The following is a 25,817-nucleotide window of genomic DNA, read 5'->3' on the forward strand; positions in this document are numbered from 1 at the left end:
TAACCCAAATATCCTTAAAGACTCAGAGGAACCAAAAGACCCTGAAGACCCAAAAACACCCCGAAGACCCAAAACACCACGAAGACCCAAAACACCACGAAGACCCAAAACACCCCTGAAGACCCAAAAGACCCCGAAGACACAAAACACCCTGAAGACCCAAAACACTCTGAAGACCCCAAAGACCCTGCATACCCTTAAATATCCCAAAGAAACAAAATACCCCAAATAACCTTAAAGACCCAGAGGAACCAAAAGACCCTTAAACCCCAAAAGACCCCCAAAATATCCTTAAAGGCCCAGAGTATACAAAAGACCCTAAACGCCCAAAACACAGTGAAAACTCAAAAGACCCTGACACCCCCGAAGACCCTTAAATACCCTGAAGTCCCAAAAGACCCTTAAATACCCAAAATACCCTGAAGACCCAAAACACCCTGAAGATCCAAAAGACCCTTAAAGACTCCGAAGAACCAAAATACCCCAAAGACCCGACATATTCCGAAGGCTCAAAAGACCCTGAAGACCCAAAATACCCAAAATACCCCAAAGACCCAAAAGTCCCTGAAGACTCAAAACACCCTGAAGACCAAAAACACCCCAAAGTCCAAAAATGTCCCAAAGACCAAGAAGACCCCAAAGACCATGGAGATCCATAAGATGCTTTTTTTTGTTTGTTTATTTTTTTGTATACAAGATCGAGGCTCGTGAAAGAGCAAACATTAATCACACAGAAAGACAAACCGACACATAAAACATATAACATCGGGAGCGGTAGACAAGATGGGGAGAGAGGGGGAAGGACACAAACACAACATTTGAGAGCAGGGACCGAGAGACATGGAGACATCGAGAGATCTGTGGGAGGGAGAGGGCTTTGGGGGCGGGGATGCATGGGAAGGGGGTGGGGGTGGGAGAGGTATAAAACATATGGACACTGCCAGGACTTCCAGGAAAGAAGTTGGAATTTCAAACCAGGTGGATCTGGGGTGAATTAGAGGGGGTAGAAAAGATCAAGGTTTTGGATGGGGGAAGATAAGAGATAGTGGTGAACAGCTGTTTTAAAGACCTGGAGGGAGGAGTGGGATTGAAGGGAGTGTGGGAGTTTGTTCCAGAGGCAGGAGAAAAGAGGAATGAAAGAGTGAAGGTTTTTTTTTTGTTTTTTTTTGTATACTGAATCGAGGCTCGTGAAAGAGCTAACATTTATTTCACAAACAAATCAACCAGACAAACAAAATATATAAAAAGAGTGAGCGAAAGACAAGATGGGGAGAGATGGGGAAGCACACAAACACAACATTTGAGAGCAGGGAGAAGTGTGGGAGGGAGAGGGCTTGGGGGGAGGAGGCGTCGGAAGGGGGTGGGGGGGAGAGGTATAAAACACAAGGAGGCCAAGGACTTCCAGGACAGAAGTTGGTATTTCAAAAAAGTGTAGGATTTGGGGTGAAATTAGCGGGGGTAGAAAAGATCAAGGTTTTGGATGGGGGAAGATAAGAGATGGTGGTGAACAGCTGTTTTAAAGACCTGGAGGGTGGAGTGGGATTGAAGAGAGTGAGGGAGTTTGTTCCAGAGGTGGGACAAAAGAGGAATGAAGGAGTGAAGGTGAGCAGAAAGTCTTGATTTTGGCAGTTTAACCATAAGAGGGTTGCAGGCAGATCTTGTGCGACCTGTAGGAATATTTGGGGGACAGAGCCCAGAGAGAGCTGGGGGGGGGGGGGGGGCAAGGCCAGAGAGGAGTCGGAAGAAGACGGAAAGACCACCAACCTGCCTGCGGTGAGTGAGTGAAAGGCCCTTGGAGTTAGCTTCATCGCGGGAGATTCCAATGATTCTGAATGCTTTGGTTTCAACAGCGTGAAGACGAGCTAGGTGTGAGGCAGAAGCACCAGACCAGAGGGGAGAGCAGTATTCCATAGAGCTGCGGATGAAAGCCTTGTAAGTGGTGAGGAGCTCAGGTGTGCCAAGGAAGGACTTCACACGACGGAGGATGCCCAGTCGGCGACTGGCTTTGTAGGCCAGATTTGAAATGTGGTTTTCCCAGGAAAGATCATGGCAGATAGTGAGACCCAAAAACTTGAGTGACAGAACTTCTTGGAGAGGATTATTCAGAAAGTGGATGGGAGGGTTGTCCAGTCGGTCTTTTCGGAGAGACATCGTAAGAGTGTGAGATTTGTCAGGATTGAAAGACATGTTCCACTTGTTTGCCCAGTCTGTGATTTTGTCCAGGTCTGCAGAGAGTGAGGAGGCTGCAGACTGCCGATCTGAGGGATGAGGAATGGAGCGACAGAGAGTAGAGTCGTCAGCAAAGAGATAGAGAGGATTTTCAAGAGAGTCAGAGAGATCAGAGTCAGAGATCCTCACTATTAGGCCAGCTTGGATCCTTCACCATTGAGAGCTTCAGACCACTTGGACCTTTTTAGATTATAAATAAATAATATCTCCAGTATTACAAATTAAATGTTTGTATTATGATTGGTGTAAATCATGACAATACAGCAACACTCACGTAGAGTCATTATTATCCACAGTTTAAACAAGCATTTGTAAAGTTTATTATAGCACTCTCCGGATAATGTAGGCAAAGCAAAACACGAGACAAGTACGCAAATTCTCCCCGAATTTCCTCTTCTTCTTCCTCCACCTCTCCCACTTCCGACCCATTGGGTTCTTCTTCCTCCTCCCATATCGCAATGCATCGATGCCATTACACGACGTCACACATCCACGACCAGTGGCGTAGTGATTGGGGGGCAGGGGGCGTAGTGATTGGGGGGCAGGGGGCGTAGTGATTGGAGTGGGGGAGGGCGTAATGATTGGAGTGGGGGAGGGCGTAATGATTTGAGTGGGGGGATGCCGGGGAGGGCTGAGGGGGCGACCGCACCAGGCGCGAAGTGGATGGGGTGCCAAATGACTCCCTCAAAAAAAAGGTTTAATGCTCCATTTGGTTGTATTGTATATAAATTCTAATACAACGAACTCGTGAGATCACGAGAAGCAACTTTCAGAATCACGTTTCACAGTTTAAACTCCGTGCTACATGTCAATGTGTCAGGTTGATGTTTACAAACTCTTTACATCCGGATTAACTTTTTTCCTAATGCCCATTTCTATCACCTCGCACAGTAAATAAATCCGTGTTACGGTGTTGCTGCCTGCTGCATAGATCTCTCATCTTGTACTAGCAGGAGTACCCGGTGTTGCCGAGGAGGGGGGCGGGGGGGGAAGCAGGAAAGGGAGGGGTGAGGAAGGTAGTGGGTGGAGTGCAAGGTGGAGGGGAGGGGTGGTGAGGGGAGAGGGTGGGAAAAGATATACTACATATACATATTTTTGGGGGGTGGGGTGGCTTTGAAAGGCCCCTCAGTTTTGGGGGAGAAGGGGAAGGGAAGGAGGAAAAAAAAAAAAGAAGAAAAAATTTCTATCAATTTATCTATCACTATGCCAATGCAGACTCTGGTGGTTTCTCTGTCTTCTACCACATCCTTTCTGGTCTTGCACCCACTAGTCTTTCGATTCATTGCCCCTCCCAGGTTACTGTAGGGCACACGTGGTCCACCATCAACCCCCTTCTTGTTAAATTACCTAAATCCAGGATCACTGCTCACCTGCACTCATTCACTCCTCTTTTCCCCCGCATGTGGAACCAACTTCCACATTCTCTTCAATCTCATTTTTCCCTCCAGGTCTTCAAGACAGCTTTCACCACCATCTCAGATTGTCCCCAATCCAAAACCATGATCTTTTCTACCCTTGTTAATCCCCACCCCAATCCCTTCTTCCAAATTTACAGTTTCCCTCCTGAGAGCTTCCTTCTGTATCCATCTTGTCCACTTCATGCATTCCTCTCCTGCCTCCAATTTCTACCCACACCCATTGTTTGCCCAAGTCTGCCTCCATCTTGGCCTTCAACTCTGCGGTTGGTGTTGCCCCTTCTCTCAAATGTTCCTTTTGTCCTGTTGTGCTGATCCGTTCAGTGTACAAATTCTAGCTCCTCCACGAGCCTCGGCTATGTATACAAAAAGGAGCATGAAATGAGTAAAACGTATTCTTCTCCTATACACCTTCCATGGACCAACTTTATTTGCATATTATAACATGCGAAATTTGCATTTATGTGTATTTAAATTATACAATGGTCTACAAAATGTAAATGTTTCATGATATTTGTGATATTATATCACCTTTATCTATATATATAAAACACAGTGTGTGTGTGTGTGTGTGTGTGTGTGTGTGTGTGTGTGTGTGTGTGTGTGTGTGTGTGTGTGTGTGTGTGTGTGTGTGTAATGTTACGGATAGACTCCTAAACGGAGAGGCTTACGTGCTTGATATTTGACATAGACATGGCCATTGAGCGTGGGACGAACATGGCCGAACTCAAAATATTTGACGATCCATATTTTTTATTCATATTTACCTCAGCGCATTTCAGCGCACGGAATCGACGGAATCAGAGCAGGTGGGCGCTGATTCGCTCAGAGCGATCACGTGATGACGCTATGACGCTATGAACGATATTACGCTATGAACGCTATGACGCTATGAAAAAAAAAATCTCTATGACGCTATGAAACGCTATGACGCTATGAACGCTATGACGCTATGAAAAAAAAAATTGCTATGACGCTATGAAAAAAAAAATTGCTATGACGCTATGAAACGCTATGACGCTATGAAAAAAAAAATCGCTATGACGCTATGAACGATATGACGCTATGACGCTATGAAAAAAAAAATCGCTATGACGCTATGAACGATATGACGGTATGAAAAAAAAAATCGCTCGCTTTGCCAAGGGGCTCGCTTCCCCCCCCCGTTCCCCTCCCCTCCCCCTCCCCTCCCCCGCCCGGCAATGCCGGGTACTTCTGCTAGTCTATCACTTATCACATATCACTGCTAGTCTATCTCCACTTATCATTGCAACAATAAACTCCTCCCTGTCTACAGGCATCGTCCCACCATCCCTCAAAATTGCTGCTGTTACCCCCATTCTAAAAAAACCTGGTCTAAACCCTGACACCCTAAACAACTTCAGACCCATCTCCAACCTACCCTTTCTGTCAAAAGTTTTGGAACGCGCTGTAGCCACTCAACTCAAACATCACCTCTCTGCCAATAACCTGTATGAAACATTCCAATCCGGATTCCGGTCCAACCACAGTACTGAAACTGCTCTCCTCAAAATCACCAACGACCTTCTCCTCTCCTCTGACGCTGGCAACCTCAACATTCTCGTCCTCCTCGACCTCAGCGCTGCCTTTGACACCATCGATCACACCATCCTCCTCACCCGACTTGAATCCACCTTTAACGTTACCGGCACTGCCCTCTCTTGGATTAAATCATACCTCTCTGACAGATACCAGTTCATCTCCATCAATAACTGCAAATCCCCCACTGCTCCCCTCCCCCAAGGTGTCCCCCAAGGTTCAGTTCTTGGCCCCCTCCTCTTCATCCTTTACCTGTCCCCGCTCGGTCACTTAATCCGCCGTCATGGTCTCCAATTCCACTGCTTCGCCGATGACATCCAGCTTTTCATCTCCACCAAGTCCGTCTCCACCGACACCCACTCTATCCTGACAAACTGCATCACTGAAATAAAATCCTGGCTTCAAATCAACTTCCTCAAGCTTAACTGTGATAAATCTGAAATAATCATCATTGGCCCAAAAACGCTCACAAAATCCACCCATAACTTTGCCCTCAACATCGACGGTATCCCAGTATCCACCTCCCCTCACATCCGGAATCTTGGCGTCATCTTTGACCAAACCCTTTCCTTCGACAAATACACTAAACAGATCACAAAGTCAGCCTTCTTTCACCTGAAAAACATTGCCCGTCTCCGCTCATCCCTCTCCTCCACGGCTGCAGAAACCCTCATCCACGCCTTCATCACCTCCCGTCTGGACTACTGCAATAGCCTCCTCTATGGTTCACCCTCAAAAATCACCAATAAACTCCAATACATTCAGAACTCCGCTGCCCGTCTACTCACCCATTCCCGGACCCGTGACCACATCACCCCCGTCCTTTACAAGCTTCACTGGCTCCCCATCCCCCAGAGAATCCAGTATAAAATCCTCCTCTTGACATACAAAGCCCTCCATAACCTGGCCCCATCCTACCTGGCTGACCTCCTCTCCAGACACACTCCCACCCGCAACCTCCGCTCTGCTGGTACCAACCTCCTGACCCCCTCCATCCGGACCAAATTCAGATCCTGGGGGGACAGGGCCTTCTCCATCGCTGCTCCCACCCTCTGGAACTCACTACCTCACACCATCAGAGACTCCTCCTCACTCACCACATTCAAAACATCACTAAAGACCCACCTGTTCAACACTGCATTCAACATTCAACCCACAGCATTTAACCCCTGACTATCTCTTCTCCTTCTCCCTCCTTTTGCTTTAAATATTTCCCTATTGATTCTTGTCTTTTTGCAATTGTTGTTTTCATGTATTGTTATGCATTATGTTTGCCACTCTGTCAAAGCGCCTTTGGGCTTCTGGAAAAGCGCTATACAAAATAAATGAATTATTATTATTATTATTATTATCAATATTATTGAAATGAAGATCAAATAGCTGTATGTTGAAATATGTTGAAAAAGTCAAAACTTTACATGGGGTGTACTTACTTTTTCATGTGACTGTATACATTACATTGAACACACATGAGCAGATCGAAAATGTTCAGCTACCATCCAGCTCCTGTATTTTTTTATTTCGAATATAAAAAAAAGAGATTATGATTTTAGAGACATTTTGATGATGAAGTAATTACTTGTAGGTGTGTGTCTGATCGAGCCAGAACCCTGCGAGTAAAGCGCTCACGACTCCAGTCACCACTATGGTGAGTCCAATCCAGCCGGTTTCGACTTCTTTACCCTGTTGGCACATACGGTCACATCTCCACCAGGTAACACAAATGCAATGGTGGGATCACGTCCACAGAAACACATGGGTATCTGGGACATGATCCTACCTGTCCCCGGGTTCTGTGGAGGATCCGGAGCCCCAGGTTTCTGTCACAGGTCTGTTTGGCATAGAACCATCATTGATAAATCTGTCTCATTCTATGAATAGTATATCATAAGTCGATATTAAAAATGATTTATCGATAAGCCAATACACAGCAGACAGCCGTCAGAATATCTTGCTCGATTTTTTTTTTTTTTTTTTTTTGTATACAAGATCGAGGCTCATGAAAGAGCTAACATTCATCACACAAAAAGTCAAACCGACACACAAAACACAAAAAATAAGGGAAGCGGCAGACAAGATGGGGAGAGAGGGGGAAGGACACAAACACAACATTTGAGAGCAAGGACAACGGGAGAAATGTGGGAGGGAGAGGGCTTTGGGGGAGGTGGGAGAGGTATAAAACATATGGACACTGCAAGGACTTCCAGGAAAGAAGTTGGAATTTCGAAAAAATGTATCTGGGGTGAATTAGCGGGGGTAGAAAAGATCAAGGTTTTGGATGGGGGAAGATAAGAGAGGGTGGTGAACAGCTGTTTTAAAGACCTGGAGGGAGAAGAGGGATTGAAGAGAGTGTGGGAGATTGTTCCAGAGGTGGAAGAAAAGAGGAATGAAAGAGTGAAGGTGAGCAGAGAGCCGAGATTTCGGCAGTTTAACCATCAGAGGGTTGCTGGCAGATCTTGTGCGACCTGTAGGAATATTTGGGGGACAGAGCACAGAGAGAGCTGGGGGAGCAAGGCCGGAGAGGAGTCGGTAGAAGACAGAAAGACCACCTACCTGCCTGCGGTGAGTGAGTGAAAGGCCCTTGGAGTTAGCTTCATCGCGGGAGATCAATGATTCTGAATCTTTCTGAATTGTGGAGCATCTTCCCTCTCTACCACTATTGACCTTAATGCCTCCATTATTTGATTATGATGGCTGAATGATCCATACACCAGCTGCGTTTAATTTAAATATTTAAATTAAATAATTAAATTAATTTAAATGCATTTAAATGCATTGCATGCATGCATTTAAATTAATTTATTATTTAAATATTATTTTAAATATTATTAAATATAATTAATAATATTTTTTTAAATATTATTAAATATTAATATTATTAAATAGAATATTTAAATCAGAAGCTAGTATCATTTTCTTACAGATCAGGACACAGGGACCCTCAATGTAAAAATAAAATACAAAAACTTAATAAAAATGGAGGCCATCTTGATGACGTCACTTGAACATGTTCCCCCAAGGGGATTCTGGGTATTTTTGGTGTGTGAAGTAGTCAGGGCCCATACTTTATTAAAAATATCAAAATTAGCTGGTAGGAAGCCAGTTGCCACTTCACCCTCATTTTCATGCTCAATCTGCAGCCCGATTATCCTTGAGTCTGTGGTAAGGACAACATCTGGCTGGCCATACAGTATACTGTATCATATGCACAAATCCCCTCCTAGTCGTATTGGTTCGGAGGAAGGGTATTACATTACTTTTCATTCAAAAGTTAATTTTTCTCCAGGCAGCTCCTCCGTCCATTGGTCATTGGCCCATATGGCCAGTACAGCAGTGGTCCACAATGTACATAAAGAACGGCTGACAGGCTTGTAGGCAGGCAGGTAGGCGAGTAGGTGTTGTCTGAGGCGACAGCAGGCAGGACGTCTGGCTTTGTCCTAATCTAATCTTGAACTAATTAGAATCTGCCCTACTAATCCCTCCAAACTCTTGGTTCTACTTTTTTTTTTACTTCCCTCCCAGGATGAAGCATAGGAACGTGCAGGGACTTAAAGGGTGGAATGACATGATCTCACCTGTCTCGCTGGTGGAGTGGCTTGACCTCACCTGGCTCACTGGTGGAGTAGCGTGACCTCACCTGACTTGCTGATGGAGTGGTTCGATGGGGGTGTAAATTCCCCTCCACTAACAATTTCTAACTCAAAGGTTGCTAAGCCCAATTGCCCTATTCCTCTTTCCAGGGGCCGCAGCTGTTGAATGGTGTGAAAGGGAAGCATTCCTACTTTCAAAAACACTTGCATTTTACATTTTACCTTTTTCAACCAACCTCTGTTGTAGTTTTACAACCAATTTCATCCTCTGCACTGCATGGTGGTTACATCCTCAAATTCTGGGTATGGCCCTCAATTTTACATCCTGTGTTCACAATCTCATGGCTGGGCAATGTGACCCGTTGCACAGGCTCTCTGTATGTTATTCTGCAATGCGGCACCCCTGAGCTCCGAAAGCCACCATGATGAGTGCTACAACACTCCTGTCTGAATCCCGGGGGCCATCACTGGCACCCCTTCCTTGTGCTCTCTGGCACTTTCCACCTCGGGTCCTCTCCATATGTACCTGGTGCAATATAAACAGCATAATTTGGAAATCCATGCTGTCTTGGCATCCTGTGGTCACTGCCGCTCAAGGCCCTGAGGACCTGGGGTTTATCGAGTTATCTAGTTCCATGAAGTCTTGACCGACTTCTGGTGACATTCATGATCAGATTTCTCCAAACATCCCCATCCTGCACTGTTTCCCGAAGCTTTGGCAGAGACAGCTTGGTTGTAGCCTCTACCCCCATCCATCCAGTGCAAATAAGGCCAGCCTCTTCCTCTTCACTCAACCATACCCAGCATGGTTGATTTCTCCAGACTTTTGTTTTTTGCACGCACGATACGTACAAAGTATGGCAATTTCTGTGTTAGCATCAGTGCTTCTAATGTACATGGCGGTCTAATTGCCTCCACCACCTAAGGTGAATGGAGGTTATGGATTCACCCCTGTTTGCTTGTCTGTTTGTGAGAAGTATCGACGTGTAATTTCATTCTCTCAAAAAAGTTATCGATGAATTTGGCCAAAACTTGCTGGACAGATTGGGTGTCACAAGGGCGAATTCCTGAGAATTTGGTGCAATTCCGGATACAGTTTATTATTTATTTTATAAGCGATTCAACCCGCAAAAATGATAATATACCGTGTTATTTCAAAACGTTTTCGATGGATTCGAACGAAACTTGGTGGATGAGTTGGGTAAGTAACAAAAAAAAAAAAACACCGTTTAGAGGCCATTTTCCCCCGCAAATCGGGGGTTGGCCTTTTTCGGGGACCGTGGTTGTTGTTGGTTTTTTGGTCCCCTTTTTGAAGCAATGTTTTATGGCATTTTTCCCCGCAAAGCGGGGGTTGGCCTTTTTCGGGGACCGTGGTTGTTGTTGTTTTTTTGGTCCCCTTTTTGAAGCAATGTTTTACGGCCAGATGCCCTTCCTGCCGCCAACCCTGTTTGTCGCCTTTTTACGACACACAGGGAATTACCAGTGAACTGGTACTCAATTTGCCGACCTCGGAAGGATGACAGGCTGAGTCAACCCCCCTGGCGTTAATTCAGCGATCGACCGGGATTCGAACCCAGGATCCTTGGATCCTAAGCTGGCACCCTAGACGCTAGCCCAACACCAGGTCTCCTGGTGTTGTAAGTAACAACTGGGTAAGTAACAAGAACAAGACAATTAGATTTTGGTTCAGGTCCGACCTATCAGTGGGATACAAAACGTAAACTGTTCAGGCCAACAGAGTGTTTCTTCAAACACTGATTTGATCGTTCTGCTTGCAGTGTATGGATTTTTTAAACATTCATCTGCAACACTGCATTTCAAAAGTCAGTCTTCTTCATTTCTTTCTTCTTCACTATCCATGACTCACATCCATACATCGCAACCGAATGTACCAGAGCATTCACCAGCATCCTCTTGTTTTTTGTTTTCGTCACTTTGTGTTTCCTGATCTTTATCAATCCTGACATTGCTGTTCTCTCCAACACCAACAACATGTTCTCTATAAAAATTTTCTTCTACATTCTATACTCACTTTCATCTTGGAACCCAGGAAGATTAAAATCTTCAAGATTTCCACATGATCGTTTCCCAATCTGAACATGTCGATCTTCTAAATTAACCAGATTTTGGTATTTTTTTAGGTTTAAATAAAGAACAACTTTTGGACTTTCCTTCTTTACTGTCTGCAGCAGTTTCATGAAGTCCTCTTTACTTTCTGCAACAGAGTGGTATCGTCAGCATACCTTAGATTGTTGATACACCCTTCCTCCAATCCTGATTTCAGCCTCTATGGCATCCAAGTTTGATTTCCTCATAATGTACTTACTATGCAGATGGAGCAAGTAAGGGGAGACAATGCATCCCTGTCTAACCCTTTTTCCAATTCCAAACCATTCTGTTTCTCCATACTCTCTTCTTAGTGAATCTTCTTGATTAGTATACAGGCTTCTTATCAGAAATATCCGGTGCTCCGGCATCCCCATTTCTTTGGTCGCCGACTGGGCATCCTCCGTCGTGCGAGGTTCTTCCTTGGCTCTACTGACCTACTACCACATACAAAGCTTTCATCCACAGCTTGATGGGGGTATTGTGCTCCCCTCTGGGCTGGCGCTCCTGCCTCACGCTGAAGAAATGAAGGCGTTTAGGAATCATTGGTATCTCCCGGGATGTAGCTGATTCTGAGTGTGTTTCACTCTCTCACCGCAGGCAGGTAGGTGGTCTTTCTGTTTTCTACCGACTCTTCTCCGGCCATGCTCCCCCAGCTTTTTCTGTGCGGTGTCCCCCAAACATCCCTGCAGCACAACATCTGCCAGCCACCCTCTTCTGGTGAAACTGCCAAAATCAGGACTCTCTGTTCACCTTCACTCTTTCATTCCTCTTTATTCCCACCTCTGGACAAACTCCCTCACTCTCTTCAATCCCACTCCTCCCTCCAAGTCTTTAAAACAGCTTTAAAACAAACAGCAAAACAGGGGAGGGGAGGAAATGTTCGCCGTGTACGGCTGGGTAATTTGGGCGTGAATCGGCATCTTAGATACAAGACTGCAGCAAATTTGCCTGAGCGAGCCGTCAAGCAATGTGTTAATGGCGGCGCCCAATGCGCGGACCCAAAACTGTCCATCGGATGGCCCACATGGTGGAGCGTGGAGCCCGCTGCCCATGAACACATATAGGTTCTAATTAACGAATGGGATTCATCACAGCAAGTGACGACACAGACTGTTACAAATGAATCCTAAAAAAAAATCTCGATGTGCCATCCAGACTTCGACCGACTTAAAGAACTTAAACATTCATTCAAAAAACACACAGGTTAGGAAGAGATTAGCCGAGACAGAGAAAAAAACCTGCTCAATGTGCGATGTGCTTGCAAGGTGGGTAAGTCTTTGTTTGGAATATTCTCGCGACACCTTATGGTGTCTCTCCTGCTGCGCTCGCTGTGCACCACCGAACCATGCAGATGCAGGTCCGGGCAGGAACCACGGTGCAGCAAGCAGAAACCACAAAGAAGAAAATCAAACTCTCCAGAAGACAAACGTGCAGGTGAGAAGGCAGGGATCACAAAGAATAAGAGCTCTAAGAAGATGAGCAAGCAGGTGAGTAGGCTGGAAACATGGAGAAGAGCAGCACCACTAACATCAGAGCGCAGGAAACAACCAGGTGACAAGACTTAAACCAGCTCAGTATCGTGACTTTTGAGATCCTGCAGGGGTGGGTAAGGACCTGTGGTGCATGCCCAAGAGCTGACAACAACGGAAGAAAAAGACCATACAAGGACATTACATTGGGGGAGGTTCAAGGATGCAGGAAGCTGGGGAAAGTAGGGTGTAGCGACTAGATATTTATAAATATGTGACACCTATATTTAATTTCAGCAAATACATTATGCATTTTCAAACATGCACAATAACAACTACAATAACTATTCTACAATATGCCCATTTTACCCCCTAGTCCAGATTCATAACAATATAAAAGAATGGTATACTCACGGGGTAGTAATACAGAACTGTTTGGTTGAGTAGAGTTGCTAAGGAGTAATATGCTCCAGCACTTAAACCTGTAAAAACACGTACCAGTGTAAATGGCAATTAAAAGCCTACGATCCCCAACTAATGATAAATAACAATAACAATAAAATTTGTATAATATATCTTCCAACAAGAACGTGGTACTGTATTTGGATTAATCTTGAATGGAGCAGTTAAGTAAACCACCACAAAAGGTCATTTTACTTTCATGAACAATAATTTTGTCCTCCAATCATTATCCGGGAATCCACAACTGGTATTTATGGATTCAACCACTGTTGCACTTCTGGAACTAGATTTCTGGTGCTGTTCAACCATTCCATCTGTTGAACTTCTAAGCTTCCCCATCAGCCAATAACTTTCCTGGGCCGACCACATAGCAAAGCTAGCATCAAAAGCCAGCTGCAGACTGGGCATCCTCCATCTTTCCTTGGAAAATCTGAGCTACTCAGTGTGCAAGGTCTGTTTCCATAGCTCAATGCAGTACTGCTCTCCATTATGGGATTGTGCTCCAGCATCACACATCTGTCTCTCTGGGATTCTGTAGAATATAAAGTACACAAAATTATTGGAATCTACATGGAGAGGGCAGAAGCACAAGGTCTGTCACTTTGGCATCATAGACAGGTCGGTTGTTTCTCTGTTAGCTACTGTTTATTCTCCAACATTGTTCCCTCTGCTCTCTCAATTCTCTGATCCTCTCCAGCAACTTATGTGGTGAAACTTCCAAAATCCATGCTGACTTCACACCTCAACTCCTTTGTTCCTCACTTTTCCTGTATATCGGACCATCTTCCAGAAGATGTTCTGTCTCACTCTTCCCTCCAGGACTTCAAGTAAGCAGTGAACCACCATCTCCTGTCATCATGAATGTTTACCTCTGATCTTTATTACCCTCATTCACCTTTCGTAGCAACCATTTCAATTTCAGGTTTCGGTTTCCTTCCCTCCTCCCTCTCACCTTTTCCTGTATGTTTCATTCCCATGATGCTTGTCCCACTGCCAGTACTGTGGGACTGCCCACAACTATGTGTTATGCAACTGGGCCCGAATGCCCATCTCCGGAAGAGAAGAAATGCCAGTGCTCCTGGAACTAATCGTATTTCATAATTAGTATGGCAGAAATGTCCAAGAGCAACAAATGTGCTATACAAGTTTATATGTAATATATGGAGAACCGCCTCCATACCCAGTAGTTGGAGAGTAGGAGAGACGATCCTGATATCGAAAGAAGAGTATATGAGCAATCCATATTGCATCAGACCCATAACACTGAATCATTCCTGTAGTAACCTCGGAATGGGTATCCTTGCACACAAAAAAACCAACGAGTATCTGACAGAAAATAAATATGCTGACAAATCCATTCAGAAGGGTTTCGTGGAAAAAAATATCAGGCTGTGTGGAACATATGGAGGCACTAACTGAAATGCCCTTAGACGCCAAAAAGAATGGAAAACCGATAATGACAACCTGGCTTGACCTACAAAATGCATATGGCACTGCGCCACATAGCCTCATACAATTTGCAATTGAGTGGTACCATATTCTAGCTCATATCAGGAAGATCGTGTTCAAGTACTATGATGAGCTATTTATATGTGTGAAAACCAAGGACTGGACAACGGATTGGATTCAGTGCTATATTGGTGTTTTCTAAGGCTGCCCATTATCCGGCATCATTTTTCTGGCCGTTTTCAATCTTTGACTGGACATGCGGGACCAGTCCAATCACCTTGGATACTGTATGCCTAGATTAGACATCACAACATCTTGCAAAGCATATGCAGATGACCTGAGTCTGGTAGCAAAAACTCCAGAAGGATGTCAACAGCTCATCAATAAGGTTCAAACTTTCCTTCAGTGTACACAAATCATGAAAGCTAAGCCTGCCAAAATGCAAGTCTCATGCTGTGAAGAAAGTTCTTTCAAATGCAGAGCAGAAGCGTGGAAGCCACAAGACACAATATATAGACTACGGTCCCCAACTAGAAATTGATTTGAAACAGATCACGTATATCCACAAGCAACCCATAAGATTTCTCGGAAAGCTGATTTACGAAGTTTTGAATGATGATAACATCAGACAAATTGTCAAGATGAGGCTGGTAGCAATGTTACAAACAACTGATGAAAGCAATCTGATTGGAATCATGAAGATGTGGATATACAACAATGCAATTGTGCCAAAATGACCTGCGAGTTCACCATCTATAACTTCCCAATATCTTACATTGAGAGTCAAGAGGCAACTTGCACCAAGTACCTGAAAAGATGGGTAGTGGTAAGCAGATGTACTTCCAAAAGTACCATGTTCAGGACTAGAAAAGGATATGGTCTACAACTGAAAAGACTTTCCACCTCTGCGAAATGTATGCAGGTCACCGAGTACCACTTTAACAAACACTCCAGAGATGGAAAGACCAAAACACTGTGCAGAGAGTGTTTAGAAAAAAACAAAAACAAGGCTTGGTGGAATGGTGTGAAAGTTAGAACGAAAGAAGCGATACCTTACCCTGAATGGGATATGCAGAGGTCAAACTGACCGAGCAGGCTTCGGCTACAGATAAAACCAAATGACCAGAAGAGAACACACAAAATGCCTTACTAATTTGGTAAAGGATATTGATGAGGAAGACATGCTGGTCTACCTGTATGATTGTGTTAAACAAGGACAGTGGTTGAGATGAGATTCTGCCATACAGACCGATATGTCACATGTCATGGAAGAAACCGCTCTATGTATGGACACTGGAACTGCTGTCATTCCACATCAATGATAGTCAATCTGGACAATCAATCAAAAGAACATCAATGACACTGGAATGACCAAATCCATTCTGCAGCCAATCTAAGATTGTGGAGCAAAGCCAACCTTGGACTGTGTCAACTGTGCCATCAACGCCACTGCACACTGCTCCACATCTTAAATGGGTGCAGCTACTCATTTCAAAATTGAGATACAACTGGCGCCATAATCAAACCCTAAGAGCAATTGCATCAGGTCTGACTCCTTATGCCAAACATGCAAATAAGAAGACTAGTATTGTATCAAAGCCGAACTCCATTTCCAAATTGCATTCCATACAGCTGATGGTACATTCTACATTAACCCATCCATGCCACATTGCCACATCCACAGGTTGAAAGATAGGACATCCTACAGAAGGCTAATGATTGGATGTTTCTGATGGATGCAGACCATACGCCAACAGTGTTCCCTCCACAAATAAAGGAAACTGCCAAACAGCCTGATATCACCATCTATTCGGCAGTAACTAAATGTCATCTTTATTGAATCGACACTCCCAACGGAGGAGAACCTGTCCAATGCATATATGAAGAAAGGCGATTACGAAGACCTGATAACCAAATGTGAACATAGAGGATGGTCTGTAAATTACTTTCCAGTGTAAATAGGCAGTAGAGCATTCTACAATACATCTTTCAGCAAATGCCTTGTCTTCTTAAGCATCCCGAAAGGAAAGAGGAAGATCGTTATGGATGCAGCATCCAAAATGGCCCTCAGAGAGAGATATGTCATCTGTCTATGCAGAAGCTCAAAGGCCTTCAGACAAATATAATTACTGCGCACACCAGAAATATGCTCTGAGGTAAGTGGGATGGTTGAGCGCTCATAAAACCTGTTTAACCCACCAGGGTCTAGTCTGAAATCCAGAAACTTCAGAGTAGTTTTGAGTATAGTATAGTTTCAGATTATTGTTCCAACAAAGAGATATTTTGCAACAAGATGAATATTTTTCCCAAAGTAATCTTCATAGTAGTATTATTTCAGGAGTGCTCATCCTAAAAGGGGTGATTGGAAGGCTCCGAAGATGACTTTGCTGGTGTTCCACCAATGAATTATCCCCTTATATTGTTCTTTTATTTCCAAAAGGCAAAATAATATTGTCAAAGAGAATTGTTAAGCAAAACAAGGGAGAAACATTTTTTGGGGGGAAAAACATCAAAAATGTCTCCCTTCTCTCTCTTCCCTCTTGCCCCCGAACCCACTCTGCCTCCCCCCACGCCCCCCCAATGATTTCAATGTAAAATTGAGGATTCCCCAGAACTCACACTTATGTGAGATTTTGAGGGGATCCCAATCCCATTTTGGAAAGGGGAGTTGTGTTTTGGGGGTGTGTCTATTGAGGATTGTGTTTGATAAAGATTAGATAAATTTTTATTATTCAATCAACAAACGCTTACTTGATAAAATAATAATATTTCCAATGTCAATCAAACATAATCCTTAATATTTGTTTATAGCAAACTTGATTAATATCCATCTGGCTGACTTGAAAGTGGGAGAAATAGGTGTGATGTTTTTGAGGGGTGGTGTTATGAAAATTACGAGCATTTTTCCCATCACTTCTGTTAAATTGTGAGCGTCTCAGAACTCTAATTTTCCCCCTACTTCCCTGTGTGTAGGACATGTAAGTGTGTGCATGTTACGGATTCGTCACTTCCGCCTTTGTTGTTGATTATTTACTTGTAGGATTTTTAGTTTCAGGTAATAGTGTTAAGATTTTTGTGTGAAATGGAGATGACTTTAGTAAAAGGTAAAAATAAATGTTTGTGGAGGAAAAAGAAAACGTGGCAAAGAATCGGAAGGAGGAGGAGGAGATGGAGATCGGCAGGGAGAGGGAGAGAGCTGTGAGTCACGTTGAGGCCGCAAGCAGACTTTTTTTTTTATATTGGTCGTGAATGAGTTGAAGCTTCCCATGAAAGGGATTGCCCTCGACAACGTCCTATATTGTGATTGCAATTAAACCTGCGTCTCAGGTTGTATTACCAAGCACGAGTTATTGTTGGAGAAAAAGCAAGAACCTCCATTACAGGCTTATACACTATTTTGTCCTCGAAAAGGCTGTTCGCTTGGTGCATCTTGTTTTGCCGTTGGTTTCTATATCGGCTCAATTCCCATATCGACCTCTCAACTCGTAACTCATCAACAGCCGCGCCAATACCTGCCAGTTGTTTTGCCGCTCTGCACGATTTCGACCTCCACCCCGCGTGAAGATTCGGGCATGGGGAATGTTACATTCCACTAACGTTGGGTGTATCATGAGTTTATTGCTTTGAGAGCATTGGGGAATGATGGTACCATCATATGTATTGTTCATTTAATGCACATGATATTCTCATTGTACTATCTTTAAGAGTGTTATTATTGGGTATGTGAGAGTTCGTAATACAATTACTTGGTTTGTTCTACAATTGCATTGGTGTGGCTTTTTCATGGTTTATTAGAACACTCAAAATAACAAATCTTTCTGCCGCGTTCCCTCTCGAGACTCCGAGGTGCACCGTAACCGGGGTTCGGGGAGGAATACGTAACACCATGTGTGTAGGACATGTAAGTGTGTGGCAGCTCCACTTCGAGCCTTAGTCCTGTAAAAAAGAAAAGAAGGCAAGTGTCGATCTGTGTTGGCATTAAAACAGGCAGATCAATTAAATAAATCAATGGGGCATTCATTGATGTGTGGTCACTGCCATAGGAAGCAAGGAATGGCAGTAATCAGATGAAATGAGGTCAAGGCCAGAAAACGTCAGCTTCTCGTTGCTTCCCATGGCGGTTAGCAAACCACAATCAAAGTCTTGTTGATTTCATCCAGTGGCTTATCTCAGGTTGCCGAGCTGGTAGGTAACCTGTTTAAATCAAAAAGTACACCACAGAGCATAGATGATTTGGACCCAAGCCTGTTGGCCATACCGTAACAGAAAGTGAGCAGCAGAAAATCCTTATTATGAATGAGGCCGCTGATACAATCCTTGTAGGACTCTCTTGCAGAATTGTCCATCGCTGTTGCTTGGGCAATGCTTGGTGGGTGAGGAGGTTTATCCTGGTAAACTGTGCACATACAAACCGTACAGCACATCATCATTATGATTAATCCCATCTTGTCTCAACTGATCTTATTATTTCTGCAGTTTATAAAGCAGAAATTTCTATAATTGCGATTATTGGCGCAATTATAGAAATTCCTACGATGGCACCTTTTTGAGCAAATGTGAGTTGGTCTGTTTGGCATTTTCCCCTGAACTGATGGTTCATGGTGACCTGAATGAAGGTTCATATCCCATATGCTGTAGTATTTTTCCTTTCTATATTAATGTACTTTCCTTTCTATATTAATGTACTTGCATTGATATCACCAATAAGTTGAGATATTTTCCCTGGATGTGACAAACAGTGATAAATAGCAAAATAATGAAAGAACCTACGGAGGATGATGAGAATCAGATTGACAGTGTTGAAAGCAGCGATGCCGTAGAGCAAGAGACGAATATCCCATGCAAGGTGGCCATCATTACTCTCATTTGGTACAATCAAAGGAGGCACAAGAAAGCCAAAAGCTGTGCCAATCTGTGGATAAAGGTGGAGATAAGTGAGTGTATGAAAGGATAGTTAAGGCACAAATGATAACGATATGTGCAACAGAATAAATGGGAGGTGAATCTGTGACACATAGCAATAATAACTAGAGAGTTCATAGAACGCGATACCCTGCGCAGTGTTAAGTATATACAGTCGGACCCCACATTCACGGGGGATACATTCCTGGAAAATGCTGCGAATGTCGAATCCGTGAATGTGGGGGCATTGTTTCAATGGGAAAAGGGGGATTGGTTCCCGGCGGTTCCTGATTCGCAGAACATCACATGAATAAGAATTTTAAAATTCCCTTTTTAAGGCCATTTGCCCTGCTAGAGCGGCGGTTAGTCTTGTGGGCCCCACGACAATCATTATGGTTCCCTTTTTGAGGCAATGGTTTTCATGGCTGGATGCCCTTCCTGACGCCAACCCTTTAGTCGCCTCTTATGATATGCAGGGATACGGTGTACCTATTCTAAACCGGGGCATGCACCGGCACATTCATCCCTGTAAGCTGGTACTCAATTTGCCAACCTCGGAAGGATGACAGGCTGAGTCAACCACCCTGGCATTAATTCAACGATCAACCGGGATTCAAACTCAGGATCCTAGGATCCCAAGCCAGCACCCTAACCACTAAGCCAACACCAGGCCATGGAACATCACATGGATGTCGATTAAAATCCACAAATGTTGAGAAAAATCCCGTGAATGCAGAATCCCATGAATGCCAAGGAAAATCCCACAAATGCTGAGGAAAATCCCACGAATGCTGAGGAAAATCCCACAAATGTCAAGGAAAATCCCACGAATGTCGGGGCATTGCTTCAATGAGGAAAAGGAGGATAGGTAATTGCGCTAATCGATGCGGTGGAGTGCTTTCATTCTGTAACTCATGGGGCATAACGTGTTATGCAGCGTGTGGTAAATGCAGTGAAACATTTTCATTGTGTAACAGCTCAGATGATGCCATATGGAGCAGCTGCTAATTGCACTAATAGATGTGGTGGAGGGGTTTTTACTCTGTACAGTAACTTGCGGGGGATGACATATTACGCAGCCAGTAGGACATCCCACGAAGCTGTTTACAGTGGGAATGGTGGGATATCCCACAAAGCTTGCTTATAGCGTGGCTAAATTTTTTTTTTTATGTGGCTGCGAAAACATGAACATGGCTGCGAATGTAGAAGAAAGGCATGCTTGTAGCTCATGGAAGATATGTTTTTTGCGTACGTCCAGTTTCTTTGTGTATGGTTGGTGGAAGATGCGTTTTAGAACTCTAGTATGGTTGTGGCTCATGGATATATATTTTTGTGCACCTGCAAAAAAACGCAAATGCGCGTGACAGAGCTGAAAATGCAGAAGCAGGTCCCAATTTATCAACCGTGAATACGCGAAACCCTAGAATGTTGGGGCCACGAGTGTCAGTGCGGCTGTACTTCAATTTTAATAAAACAATGCTTTTAAAGATAGTTTTAAAAAAATCAGGAAGTTTGTGCTCCTGAAGCAGTTTTATACAACACCCTTATACACTCTAATAAGCTGACGTTGAGTTACAGTTGAGGAGATGGAGGCATTATTGATCACCATATATTGCAGCATCAATCGGCATCGTACATACCCATATCTGCAGCCTCTTCTTCACCTCGATACTGCACCAACCCACATGCTACGCCCACTTCCCAGGGGCTGTGCTTGACAGCTCCAATTACATAAGTTTATACTACCATATAGAACAAGAGTTGCCACAACTATCGAAGACCCCTCTTCGCAGTGGTTGTAACCCCTAACACAAGTCGGGGGCCAAATCTTCCCCATTCTTCCCTGCTCTGTCTGGGCAGCGCGGTCACGGTCAGAGTGCCAATCAGTCCCCATTGACTGGCCCTTTTTCTCTTATCTTTGTGTGTGTCTGTGTCTCTCTGTCTGTGTCTCTCTCTTTCTAACTCTGTCCTGGCATTCACTTCATGAAGGCAGGGGTACACCATCCTGGATGTAGTGGATCTATGGGTTGCTCATGCAAGATCGATCGGCTGTCTCCATTCTGTGGGCTTGTTTGAGAGAACTGTCCGGAGCTAAACAACAACAACAACAAGGGTCACCAACATTTTTTCAATGTGAGCTACTTTTTATAAATGAAATATTTCAAGAGCTACTAAAACATAAATTGAAAATATATGAATTGACGAGGGCACAAATTTAGTTTTTACAGTTAGTACAGTTGCCAAACCCAAAATAGAAAGAAAATGAGGAAGAAGGAGGAGTAATTAAAGCAGAAGGTGAGTGCATGAACAGCGTGTGCTATGTAAGCTTTTGACTTCAGAGGAAACATTTGAGGTGTGAATGTAAAACCTCACTCGGAAGGGTCAAGAGGCAAATTATCGACAGCTCTTTGGAATTGTGATGGTCTTTATGAGTCCAGGTAGACGAATTTGGGATTATTTAAGTGAAAGCAAGAGACAGAAGTGTACGTCTGTGGTGGAGCTATCTCTCCATGCTAGGGACATCTTGGCCCTTTCACTCTCGCACCTCTGCCACATGCCCGAACCGTTGCTGCGCCATTCACCCAAGACTGTCTGGCACAGCTCATCCATGCTCCAGCACAACTCGTCTCCTTTTAATGGCAATCATTTCAGAGTCTGACTCTTCCTCTGAGTTGACTATACTTCCTCTTCAATGGGATTTCCCACTCAGCGGTCTTTCCCACCCATCACTTTTGAAAAGCAAGGAGGGAGTGGAGAGGGAGTTTGTCGCCTATAATGTGGTTCTGTGTGGTGCTGTGTGAGGGAATTATTAAAGAAACAAGTACAAAAAGTTTTAATTAAAACAAAAGCCGCGTCGATGTTACACAATGCCTAGATGCAGCTGTGCCTATAACGTCGATGTTATAGGCACAGGACATTCCTATTGATTCGATTACTTGATGTTATTTTTGTGCAAAGTGAAAATATATCTCGGCAATTTCCCGTGTGTGGCGACGAATTTTAAATATATCTCGGCATTTTCCCGTCTCTTATTTCAGGCGGTGTATGACTGACCATGCCGCGATTAAAAAAAAAAAAATCTCGGCAATTTCCCGTGTGTGGCGACACGTGAACGAAGCTATGCTCCTCTCTCCACATTATTGTGACGACATATAAATTAAATATTTCATCGTGACGATTGTCATCAAATGGACGAATTTTTAATATATCTCGGCATTTTCCCGTCTGTTATTTCAGGCGGTGTATGACTGACCATGCCGCGATTTAAAAAATATATATCTCGGCAATTTCCCGTATGTGGCGACACGTGAACGAAGCTATGCTCCTCTCTCCACATTATTGTGACGACGTATAAATTAAATATTTCATCGTGACGATTGTCATCAAATGGACGAATTTTTAATATATCTCGGCATTTTCCCGTCTGTTATTTCGGGCGGTGTATGACTGACCATGCCGCGATTTAAACAAAATATATATATCTCGGCATTTTCCCGTCTGTTATTTCGGGCGGTGTATGACTGACCATGCCGCGATTAAAAAAAAAAAATCTCAATGGACTTGAAGTTACAGGCCTTTGAGAATTCATTTCGTTCTATAAAGGGCAACTTTCATCGGATTTTCTTCCCGTTTTTTTTCAACCGAGTCTAAAACGATGTTAGCGACTGTGAAAAATGAAATGATATATCGAATTTGATTTGAAATAAAACTGTGTGAGAGAGGAAGACACCACGGGCCTACAAAACAGGCCTCAAAGCTATGCGAGTTAATAAAATGGTGGATATTTGTTTATATGAAGCCTCTCCCAGAATGGGTGGAGCTATGGTTCCCAGAATGGGTGGAGCTTTGAAATTTTGTCTTCTCTGCAAGAACAAGAACAAGAAGAACAACAACAACAGCAGAGGGCACTCTATGACCAGCGTCTGCGACGCGGCTAAAAAGGGGATTTGTAAAGAACAACGGGTTTGTACCCGATATGGACTCGATGAATGGTTAGATGGTTAGAGAATGGTTGGTTAGAGAATCATGTTACAAATGAAATGGCAACCACTGCAAATGAGCCATGGCAATGAATATAAAGGATTGAAAGGAGTTTAAGTAAGAACAGGAGAAAAAAAGAAAAAGACCTATCTAAAACACAGACAACGCATCTGCCCAGTTTCCCTTTAGACAACGGGTGGGGGCCTATCTGTGCACACATATTAACGGTATAACTGAATAAGGAGCTCTACGTGTCATGGATGTTTGTTTCCCGGGGTCGGTTTCATCACCGTCACAATAATGTACTTAAAAACAAAGTTTCCTATTTGGAATGATTTTCAATTTTTTTCTGAATGCCAGGAGTACAAATATCGTCTCACTCATAAGTGCCAAACCTTTTTCTGATTCTCCCAATTCATGTTCTGATTCGTATTCAAAATATAACATTCAATTTAAGTAAGTTGTTCCTCCATCATAAACTGACAATCATATGCTGATAAGACAAACAGACGGATGGACATGAACCAGTTATTAGATACTAGTGGGAGCACCCGTGGGAATCCCACTGACATGGACGTATGTGACATTTGGACATCTTAATTTAGATGCTGCACCCTCTGCACCCTCACATTCAGCTTCAGAAAATGGTTACTGGCAATTCATCAGAACCACCAATGATGTAATCTACACAATTTATTTACTTCACATACTGTTATTATGAATACACATCCGTGCACATCGGAAATAGTTTGTTTATAAAAATCCCAAATATCAGATGAAAGTTTTTAAAATTTAGAAATATTCTCACTCAGAGTTAAACATAACTGTAATATTATATGGTTGTTTAAACTTTTTCGATGAATTATATATCGAGATATTTTTTGAAAAATCTATTTTCTATATATTTCTTGAAATGAGATTTTTATAAACAAAAACAGCAAAAAAAAGCATCAAAACCCCAGTGAAAAAGCATCAAATCATTAGTGAAAAAGCATCAAAACAGCAGTAAAAAGGCATCAAAACAGCAGTGAAAAAGCATCAAAACATCAGTGAAAAAACATCAGTGAAAAAGCATCAAAACAGCAGTGAAAAAGCATCAAAACAGCAGTGAAAAAGCATCAAAACAGCAGTGAAAAAGCATCAAAACAGCAGTGAAAAAGCATCAAAACAGCAGTGAAAAAGCATCAAAACAGCAGTGAAAAAGCATCAAAACAGCAGTGAAAAAGCTTCAAAACAGCAGTGAAAAGCATCAAAACAGCAGTGAAAAGCATCAAAACAGCAGTGAAAAGCATCAAAACAGCAGTGAAAAAGCATCAAAACAGCAGTGAAAAAGCATCAAGACAGCAGTGAAAAAGCATCAAAACAGCAGTGAAAAAGCATCAAAACAGCAGTGAAAAAGCATCAAAACAGCAGTGAAAAAGCATCAAAACAGCAGTAAAAAAGCATCAAAGCAGCAGTGAAAAAGCATCAAAACGGCAGTGAAAAAGCATCAAAACAGCAGTGAAAAAGCATCAAAACGGCAGTTAAAAAGCATCAAAACAGCAGTGAAAAAGCATCAAAACAGCAGTGAAAAAGCATCAAAACAGCAGTGAAAAAGCATCAAAACAGCAGTGAAAAAGCATCAAAACAGCAGTGAAAAAGCATCAAAACAGCAGTGAAAAAGCATCAAAACAGCAGTGAAAAAGCATCAAAACAGCAGTGAAAAAGCATCAAAACAGCAGTGAAAAGGCATCAAAACAGCAGTGAAAAAGCTTCAAAACAGCAGTGAAAAAGCTTCAAAACAGCAGTGAAAAGCATCAAAACGGCAGTGAAAAGCATCAAAACGGCAGTGAAAAAGCATCAAAACGGCAGTGAAAAAGCATCAAAACAGCAGTGAAAAAGCATCAAAACAGCAGTGAAAAAGCATCAAAACAGCAGTGAAAAAGCATCAAAACAGCAGTGAAAAAGCATCAAAACAGCAGCAATGGTCCACTCAATCACCGCATCCAAATGTGTTGGAGTCAACTATTTTCCTTCGTGCCCTCCTTTGGTTGCCTGGAATGGTGTCACTGCAGGACCTTTGGGTAAACAACATTACGGGTGAATATTCCACTGTGGCCATCGATTTTTCCCTGTTGGCCATTACTGACTACCTTTACCTTCACGTCCTCAAATCGCTCAGCACGCGACAATAAACCACCGTTTAGAGGCCATTTTTCCCTGCAAAGTGGGGGTTGGCCTTTTCGGGGACCGTGGTTGTTGTTGTTTTTTGGTCCCCTTTTTGAAGCAATGTTTTACGGCCGGATGCCCTTCCTGCCGCCAACCCTGTTTGTCGCCTTTTTACGATAAACAGGGAATTACCAGTGTACTGGTACTCAATTTGCCGACCTCGGAAGGATGACAGGCTGAATCAACCCCCCTGGCGTTAATTCAGCGATCGACCGGGATTCGAACCCAGGATCCTTGGATCCTAAGCTGGCACCCTAGCCGCTAGCCCAACACCAGGGACTCTGTGACTGCCAGCAACATATAATTGGCCATGGCTGAAGATGAGCTCTGGTAAGTAAATCCCAACTTTGTGTAATGTTTTACCTCGACTCTTGTTTATCGAGAAAGAGAATGCCACATTGCCACACACACCGGAAATTGATGGCGTTTGAATACGAATGGTA

General features: G+C 43.4%; 1 protein-coding gene across 2 annotated transcripts in view; it reads right to left on the bottom strand.

Moving 5' to 3' along the window:
* LOC137436718 (choline/ethanolamine transporter flvcr2a-like) overlaps positions 1 to 25,817 on the bottom strand; it is a 50,794-nt gene that overhangs the window by 6,469 nt on the left and 18,508 nt on the right. For both annotated transcript variants that reach the window (XM_078786712.1, XM_068130745.2), the window contains exons 2-5: positions 19,054 to 19,195; positions 18,542 to 18,679; positions 12,787 to 12,854; positions 6,784 to 6,887 (exon numbers count right to left, since the gene is read on the bottom strand). In XM_078786712.1, the coding sequence (XP_078642838.1) occupies positions 6,784 to 6,887; positions 12,787 to 12,854; positions 18,542 to 18,679; positions 19,054 to 19,195 (452 nt within the window). The remainder of the gene's footprint in view (positions 1 to 6,783; positions 6,888 to 12,786; positions 12,855 to 18,541; positions 18,680 to 19,053; positions 19,196 to 25,817) is intronic.

This window comes from Myxine glutinosa, chromosome 11 (assembly GCF_964187855.1).
Source record: "Myxine glutinosa chromosome 11, kmMyxGlut1.1, whole genome shotgun sequence".
NCBI classification, from domain to species: domain Eukaryota; kingdom Metazoa; phylum Chordata; class Myxini; order Myxiniformes; family Myxinidae; genus Myxine; species Myxine glutinosa.